The sequence below is a fragment of the Eschscholzia californica genome, unplaced genomic scaffold, assembly GCF_041429995.1.
Source record: "Eschscholzia californica isolate CP2 unplaced genomic scaffold, dmEscCali1.0.p SCAF_2, whole genome shotgun sequence".
Taxonomy (NCBI): domain Eukaryota; kingdom Viridiplantae; phylum Streptophyta; class Magnoliopsida; order Ranunculales; family Papaveraceae; genus Eschscholzia; species Eschscholzia californica.
This window is the reverse complement of record NW_028238309.1, coordinates 4,871,203-4,880,228: the sequence shown is the minus strand read 5'-3', so window position 1 is coordinate 4,880,228 and position 9,026 is coordinate 4,871,203. Positions and strand designations below refer to the sequence as shown.

At 33.3% G+C, this 9,026-nt stretch overlaps 2 protein-coding genes across 2 annotated transcripts; one reads left to right on the top strand and one right to left on the bottom strand.

The window, feature by feature from the left end:
- Window positions 1-214: 214 nt before the first annotated feature.
- Window positions 215-2,566, bottom strand: LOC147555501 (putative xyloglucan endotransglucosylase/hydrolase protein 1). Its single transcript, XM_086663116.1, has 4 exons — window positions 2,247-2,566; window positions 1,671-1,771; window positions 1,352-1,551; window positions 215-731 (listed from the first exon to the last, which is right to left on the bottom strand). Exons 1-4 carry the CDS (start codon window positions 2,452-2,454, stop codon window positions 365-367), a joined length of 876 nt encoding a protein of 291 aa, XP_086519242.1. The 5' UTR covers window positions 2,455-2,566; the 3' UTR covers window positions 215-364.
- A 558-nt stretch (window positions 2,567-3,124) lies between these two features.
- On the top strand, window positions 3,125-7,140 carry LOC147555500 (putative prolyl 4-hydroxylase 9). The gene is made up of 8 exons (XM_086658494.1): window positions 3,125-3,142; window positions 4,561-4,671; window positions 4,788-4,945; window positions 5,221-5,323; window positions 5,853-5,948; window positions 6,304-6,369; window positions 6,461-6,580; window positions 7,036-7,140. Exons 1-8 carry the CDS (start codon window positions 3,125-3,127, stop codon window positions 7,138-7,140), a joined length of 777 nt encoding a protein of 258 aa, XP_086514620.1.
- Window positions 7,141-9,026: the final 1,886 nt, after the last annotated feature.

Below are 9,026 nucleotides of genomic sequence, written 5' to 3'. Positions count from 1 at the left end.
TACTCTCCTTTCGTTTGCATATTTATACATTATTTTATTTGTAAAAACGACAAGATATAAGGTGAGCTAAATAAACCCTGATTAGAAACATAAAATAGGGTTCGAGCCTAAAACATTTGTACTCAATTACACTAGGAGGTTTAAGGGGGGATAGGGGCATAGGCTTCCTCAAATGAGCTATACACATTTTTCCTGAAAATAAATGAACATCTTATTGAACAAATCATTTCCATTTAAAATAGCACTAGTAATTATTACAAAGCCTACTATTACTACCAGTGAATTGGAAATTAATCCAAATTAGTACCATAGTTATTATTCTTTTACTTAATCCACCCCATAATTATATATTAATTGGGTATTATCATTGAGGGCACTCTGGGGGAGGTGTATACACACCAGGGCTACAATAGTCAGAAAAAATGTACCCCTTAGCTTTTTGATATGCCCTTTCTTGATCAGGATTGAGTTCCTTATACTTGTCTCTATTCCACCAAAGTTTTGAAGAGGAACAAAGTTGAGGATTGTTTGAATTGTAAGTAGAAAGAGAACATCCATCAATATTGAACCCTCTAAAGCTAGCTTTGAATGGTACAGAATTCCAATCAATATGTCCTGCCCAATCTGCATTCCATATACTTGCCTCAATTTGCATTGGTTTAGTTGGGTAGTCTACACCAATATTTGTTTTGTTCTTGAAAACCCTAATTGGTGTATTGTCCACAAATAACCTGCATACCCAATAACATATATATTTAAGGTAAAAGTTGTCCATATGAACATTCTATTTGGAAATAAACAAAGTTTATGTATACATTGTTTCTCATGAGATGAGAGGATTGTTTGCAGATTGGGGACAGGTTGTTGGCATGGTCAATCCATGACCAACCCGCTACTAATTGTCACAAACTCATGTTAGGTTAATCCCACATTGGTTGTGGAAGGGGCATGGTGTGTGTTAATAAGTGCGGGAGAAGTCTTACCTCTTGAGTTAGCTTTTGGGGTAAGAGAGGCCCATGACCACCCAACAACCCACTCATATGTGAGTGTGTGTATGTACAAGTTTGTCAGTTGGCATAGTCAATCCGTGACCACAATTTGTTATTGCACGAGTCAATCAGTTGTTAGTCTGCCACACAAACCACAATTCTCTCATGTGAGAAGGATGTATACACGATCGAGTTCATGAGTCAGTCGTCCGTACATGTGTGTGTGTATATATATATATGTCGGTCATCTGTACGTAGTTAGTAGTCAACCGTCTGTACTGTTTGTATATAGATACATGTCGGTCCTCATATATATAGATGTGTTGGAGACGAAGTGATAGTATGAGTTTTAGTATTCTTACACAATTTGATATGGGTTCCAAAGGATCTTATAAGAATGATAATCAGCACTAGGATCAAACCACAGATCCATGACTTGTTCTCTTCTTCCTACTCCATTTACAAAAATATTTGTTAGAAGTGTAATTGGCGTCCCTTCATTATTAGCATTACCCAAGAACTCAAAATCAATCTCATCATGATCATCTCCATGTGATGTTAGCTGCATGCATAGTGCATGATGTCATTACCAATATCCATAGATCATCGATCTAACAATCATCGATTTATGACATTAAAACATGATGAAAAGGAGAAACATGGAATAATACAAGTACTCACATAAAAGGCTGTAACAACTCCTGAAGAATTCCGACCAGGTATCTTAATCCTAAAACGGAAGGATCCCGAACTATAAGCCAATTTTGATCCAAACCCAGACCCTATACACAAATTTGAATGCACAAAATAATTTCAAAGGGTGTAAGAGTTTACGCCTTAAATAAAGTGAAATATATTAACTAAATAAAAGAAAAACAAGCTTATTCGTATGTTTATGTGTGGTGGGTAATGGTGTGAGTAAGGGCGGAGCCAGGACTCTAAATTAGACTCTGCTAACCTAAAATTACTAGAGTGTATTTCTTTTCTTTTTTTTCTTACAATAGATATCAACTTGCAAACTTCAATTTAGGAGCAATTTTATAGTAAAAAATTGTTCATTTTCCTACCACGGTGAAAACATATCTCAACTTCCTAACTCAATTTACATCCAAAATTGACATGTCAGCACGTGTTTTAGATGATGGGACCGTAAAATCCAACTTAATTATGTGTACAACAAATAAAGAATTTAAGAAAATTTAATAAATTAAAAGTTGTTGATGTAAAAAAAAAAGAGTAGTAATTAATGTAATTAACCAGAGGATTCATCCAAAGAAAGTTGGACAGTGTTTCCTTGATTAAAAGTAGAAATATGACTATCCCCCCAAGTAATTGCATAATTATCAAGAAAACTACTGCAGTAGTAGTTCCCATTCCTAGTAACTCCATATGTAATTGCGAATGCCTTATTATAACTAAACACAAAAACAAGAAGTGAGAATAAAAAACAAGACAAGGAACCCATTTATGAAATACAAGAACAGGTATATTAATTTCTTTAGGTTTCCCAAATGATCACATTGTATAAATGGTATTTATACGTAGAAGATGATGAGTTAGATGAATATTTTAATTATGAAGAAGCCCATACTTACATGCATGAAGAGTATAACCTGTGGAGCAAAAAGTGTGTGAATTTTATAATTCTATATAATTTTTCCTCTACTTTCAAACTGCATGTCTATTTTTTTTGGGGGAATACTTCTTTGTTTCCCATGACTACCTTGGCCATCCATATTTTTTTTTTAATTGTTCAGCGTGCCATCCATTTTTTATTTTGATCCTAGTAAACTAGATCAGTTAACGTGAAATTGTGAAGGAATCAGGGAACAAGCAACTATGCAAGATTATCTGTTTTTTCCTTTCCTTCTAGTTGTCTCCTTTCACATTCTCATAAAAGAGTTTTACCAAAATTTTAGAATATAATCATTTCCTTTGAGGTGGTTGCATCACGAAATATTGTTTTGGTGCCCACTACCAATTGGTTTGGTGGTCGGATACCCGCTCTTCATACTAGAGGTTCTAAGTTCGAATTCTATGGAAGTAAATAAATAAGACAAAAGTAAGAGTAAATGTGTTGTCATGCCTCATATGATGATGGCCTTAAGAATTATATATGACCCTCAGGGTCTAAAATGTCTGTGAGATCGATGGTAAGTTATTGAGCTTAGTTACATATAGCACTTGGGTCTAAAATGTTTTTGAGATGGTAGGTATTGAGCTTATTCAATTTATAATGTAATATGTTCATTATGATAGTTATTTAAGCTCATCAAATCTAAGAAGTAATATGTTCGATTTCGTAAAAAAAAAATGGATTTCATAGTTTATTGATTTTGGGTTATTAAAGTATAAATAATGTAGTTGGTACCGTAGTTTAGTTAGGTTTTAGACAACCTCGGGTAAGAGTTTAAATTTGGAGGGGGCAATTTTTAAAACTATAAATTTTAAGAGTTTAAAGTTTTAATTTTTTCAAGTATAAATTTTTAAAAGTATAAATTTTTCAAGTACAAATTTTTAAAAAGTATAATTTTAAAAGTATAATGTTTTTAAAAGTTTTAAAAGTATACATTTTTTTAAAGTATAAATTTTTTTTAAAGTTTAAAGTATAAATTTTTTTAAAGTTTAAATTTTCAATGTTTTAAAATTTTTAAAGTTTAAAGTTGGTTATTAAAGTATAAATTGTTTTTTTTTAAGTTTAAATTTTTTTAGTTGGGTTATTAAGTAATAAAAAAAAATTAAGTTATTTCGACAAACATAAATACGAGGTCATGACTTTATATTCTTTTGAGTTTGGGCATAAACTAATGTTGACTGCACCTTTGAATTTAACTAACTGCCCATATAATTAATTACATTAATTTTTAGCATTTCCCCTTAAAATCTTAAAATCTGTTTAGGTTAATTAAACGGACAAAGAAGAACACATCAGTTGATTCTTCCATTAAGGTTCACTAATTGAATTCATTTTTAATTTTGATTTCAAAGCATTAACTTGGGTTTCTATTAAAGTAACTTATTAAGATTATTAAGAAGTTAAAGCTTCAAATGTATTACTCATAATGGCTGATAAAGTCTATAATTCTGTATTTTCAATCCAACACCATCCTTGTTTTACAAATTTTAGGTTATCTTAATATGGGTTTTTTTAATTTCTTATTTGTATTTCTGTAACTCCTGAATTGATTGTCTTGTTAATGTGTGTTAGAGAGAGATAGAGATCTAGGTTACCCAAAGAAGTAACACCAACTAAGAACGGATGCAAAAAAAATGAGGTGTTTAGAGAGAGAAATAGAAATGAATAATAGGGGAGGTAAAAAGAGTAATAGCTTACTCAGGATTCTTAGGGTAAAGAAGCTAGGGCTTCCTTATGTCTTGGCATCTTGCTCCATTTTCTTTCTTGTTGGATTCTTAGGATCCTTCCACTTATCTCAAGTTAAAGTCACGCTTACTCTTATCTATTTAAATGAGTATTTTTGAGGTTTTTTCGTGCGATCAATGCATATAAATGTGTGCTCGTCTTTGTTTATGTTCTTTTTTTCGGTGTTGAATCGTTCATTTGCTTTTGCAGTATCTTAATTCTCATCAGAAAACGAGACTACTCGGATCGGTTGATGACGACAAAGAATGGGTATCATATGGAGAGACTGGAGATTCGTTTGTCTCTTCAATCCCATTTCAGGTGCTTCTTTGGCCATCTCTTAAGAATTAATCTAGTCTAGTTCTATCCGAAATGAGTTAATGATTACAAGCGGGAATGTGCTAAAAATTTGGTTGCTTTCTACGTCGAAAATGCAGGTTTTGAGTTGGAAACCTCTCACACTATATTTTCCGCAATTTGCTACTGAAGAACAATGTAGAACTATAATTGGTGTTGCAAAGCCAAGAATTGAACCATCTATGTTGGTTTTACGAGAGGGAGAAACTGTTGAAAACACCAAGAATGTAAGAACAAGGTATTTCTTTCCAGGTCTTATAAATTTGTAAGAACGTAGAGCTATTAATTGGAAACAGTGACCAATTTCTTGATAGTCCAAAACACATGTCTCAGGGCTCGGGGGAATTGTCTGGTTGGGTAGATGTATGATTTGTTCTAATAGTATCTTTGATTTACTTCTAAAAGTTTTTTTTTGTTCGTTTGGTGATGGTTTTTTATTTGAAATTGTCAACGGGTGAATGGGCCCGACCCCGTTTGGTGATGGTTGATCCTTGTTTACTAATGTATTTTCAGTTCAGGCGCATTTATTAAACCATCTGCGGATAAAACTGGAACGCTGAGCCTTATCGAACAAAAGATTGCAAGGGCTACAAGGATTTCATGGAAACATGGCGAGGTAATATTTTCCACGTTTTTCTTCTCTAGACATTCGTGTTCTTTTATAATCTTTCATCAAGTAATGCCCTTGTTAGATGCCTTCTTAAATCATCTTCAGTTTGTTCATGTTCCGTTCGTCTTTTTATATAAATTTGTTGATATGTGATATTTCATTCCTTCGACGGTGCTATTTGCCACTGTAAACCGTAACTTTGACCTTAGAGCTAAAATGAACATTGATGAATTGTTCATTGACGTTGTAATCTAATCAATTTAACAACTTCAGTGTTTTATCGTATTAGTCATTGTAAAACCTATCTTTACTCCGTTTACTTTGTGTATTGAATGTGTAATAACTTTTACTCCTGCTTTTTAAGTTTTTATACGAATTTTCGTTTACAAGAATTATTAGCTCACAACTAATGTACTTTTTCCGCATCTATGTGATTAACAAAATTTATTTATACTTAGTTTCTTATCTGTGAATCGACCATTATTTCGAGCGTACTTCGCAATAGATTGAGTAGGGTAAATGTTGCATGTTGCAGGAATTGTATGTCATCCGATACAAGGTAGGGCAGAGGTTTCTTTCTCATTATGATGCTTTCAGCCTCGAAGATATGGCCGACCGAAAGAGTCAAAGGGTAAAATTCTAAGCAATAACAATATTGGCGCATTGCTTCTTCTTTCTTATTCGAAATTGATATTAACACATTTCACGTTTTCACTGATATTTTATTTTCTTAATATCAGAACTTCCTGAATAAAAAGTTTAAGTTATATGTCGTAAGGTCGTGAAACTGTCGAATAATAGCAAAAGCTCGCACATTTAAAATCTCAAATATTTCAGAATGTTTTTTTGATTCGACTAGTAATCGGAAGAAAACATTGTTAATTAGTCTCAACAATTTCTGGTGTTTAGATCTATTATCTTTAGTTTCTCTCTGTTTTACTAATCTTCAAAGATGATATAATTATATGTGAAAAACATTTATCCAGATAGCTTCATTTTTGTTATATTTATCGGATGTCGAGGAAGGAGGAGAAACCGTCTTCCCTTTTGAGGTAAGATAGTAGGCCAAACTTGTACCGATGTATGTTATGATTATACTGATTTTGTGGTCATATTGAATTTGTGACCATATTGAATTTGCAGAATGGATTGAATATGAACTCTAATTATGATTTTGAGAAATGCATTGGTCTCAAAGTGAAACCGCGCAAAGGCGATGCCCTCTTATTTTATTCTACGTTCCCGAATGGAACAAGAGATGAGGTAATTAATCTTCTTTATATTTTTTGTTGGTAACTAGGTTCTTTCTAAATTAGTTCATTACATTTTTTTCTCATTATTTGAATCTGACTCGTCTACTCATCTAAATTTGAATCGTCTAACTCATATGGCTCCGAAATTGGCCAAAGTCAGTTATTTAGACGAGTGAGACACCATAAGTCACATAAAAATGAAGAATCGAAACAGATTTCATATCTAACTTGGGAAAAATTACGCACTGCCTAAGATGGACTTTTATCCATAACCAATTTTCCATATCATATGTAACACTTTCGCCTTCGGTAAAACTACCAAAGGCCATATCGCTCTATAGTCATAGTGATGCTCTTATTCAAACGCTTCAACCATTTCTGCTTCAACCATTTCTGAGCACCTCAAACTTCAGTTCATTTAATCATTCCTGTTTGAAACTTATTCTGTTTTGTGTTGTTTTCCAGATGTCTCTACATGGGAGTTGTCCAGTGATTAAAGGAGAGAAATGGGTAGCTACGAAGTGGATCAGAGATCAAGAACATATAGATTATGTTTTCGACTTGTTCTAGTCGTATACTTTGGTGTTTCCAAAATGATAATAAAACCCACACTGAAATGGTATGAAATTAGTGATGTTTGTTAGATTATATTCTCATCAACCATCTACAACCGTCACAAACCACCACCGTAGTAACGTGAATCTAAATAATGCAAAAGTAACCAATCATTATAATAGTGTGTTCAGAAATGAGACTGATATTGATTGATTTTGTCTCTAAATTACTTGATTGATAGTTCAAAGAGAGATATGATTACAAATTTACCTGGATTACAATTTGTTCAAAACAAAAAAGGATCACAGTATCCTTTTTGGGTTATTTTATTTTTTGCCGCTCGTTTCTGACTTGTGTTTATTCTTTATGTCCTCGTTATAACTTCAAGATTGGGCTTCTTTTGCTATTTTTCTCAAAGTTGCATTTAATGGATGATATTTTCTTTTGTTTGTATCCTATCGTTTCCTTCGTCTTTATCTGAAAAGTGGTTAGTTATGTACGGGTGGTTGCAGTTTAACCCACTGTCGACGACTACATCGATATTTTTTTTCTTCTTCTACTACCACCACCACAACAAGCAGTTGGTCGGCACGACCACTACACTGTATTTCTTCCTCTCGTTCTCTATCTTCCGCTTTCTCTCTCGTCCTATCTACTGGGGCTGAAATTGCAAATGCTGATAATGCATTATAATAATTATGTTATTTTGTTCTTCAACTTGAAAACAAAAATCATTTTCCTTTTTAAATATTTTTTGTTTCTCGTATAATATGTTATGACTAAAATTTAATAGTATGAACAAGCAGAATACAATATAGTTGTTAAATGAATGTCAGCAAAAGCGGTTTTAATGGGCCTAAGGTTAGCTAAAAACCATTCACAAAGAAGAGTCGTGATAGAAGGACATTCGAGCTCGATTATAACAGCTTGTCAATCGAAGAATACTAGTATTCCTTGGCAAACTCGAAATATAATCAATGATATACATAATGAAGCACAATTGTTTGATAAGGTGGAATTTTCTACCATCCCTAGAGAGCACAATGAGATTCCTCATTATCTAGTTAAGGAGGCTTTCGTACTTAACCTTTGTAAGTAGTGGGAGGAATTCAATCCCCCACAATGCATTGTAAGAGTGTTAGAATTTGAGCTAATATCAAACGTAGCTGAAAATTTGAATGAATAAAGAAGGCTAAAGCCGATTTTATAACAAAAAATTTCTCAAATAGCCCCTAACTTTGTGATCAGCTTCCTGCCTAGCCCCTAACTTTATCAAATATTCCCATATGACCTCTTTTTTCAATTACCATTAGCACACCGTTAACTAGTCATCACCTTCTTTCCTCCATCTCATCTTCTCGCTCTACTACCTCATCTTCTCGCCACCTCATCGTCTTCACCAGAGAGAGAAGATGAGATGGAGGAGAGAAGGTGATGACTAGTTAACGGTGTGCTAACGGTAACTGAAAAAAATACCATATGAGAATATTTGATAAAGTTAGGGGCTAGGCAGGAAGCTGGTCACAAAGTTAGTGGCTATTTGGGAAATAAAAAATCGAAAACATTTAGTATATGAGCAAACAAAAGTTTAAGAAATTACGTGTAGTTTCGTCACGAATCACGCGTGTGTTTCACTAAATAAAAAAGACAATTAGTGGTTGGGAAGTTTTATAAGGCCTCCCCAATTTTGTTAAAAGGCCTCCCCATGAACCATTTTCGATTTCTAAATTATCACTGAGGGAAGGCTTTTTAACAAAAATGAGGGGCCCTATAAAATCTCCCTTACTGGTTAACGCCATTTGATTTAGCGGTGAAATCCTAATATCACTAAATAAACGTGGGTCCATGTCAAATTAACCCTTTTTCTTTTTATATTAGGGTTTTCCTTGAGTAAGATAGAC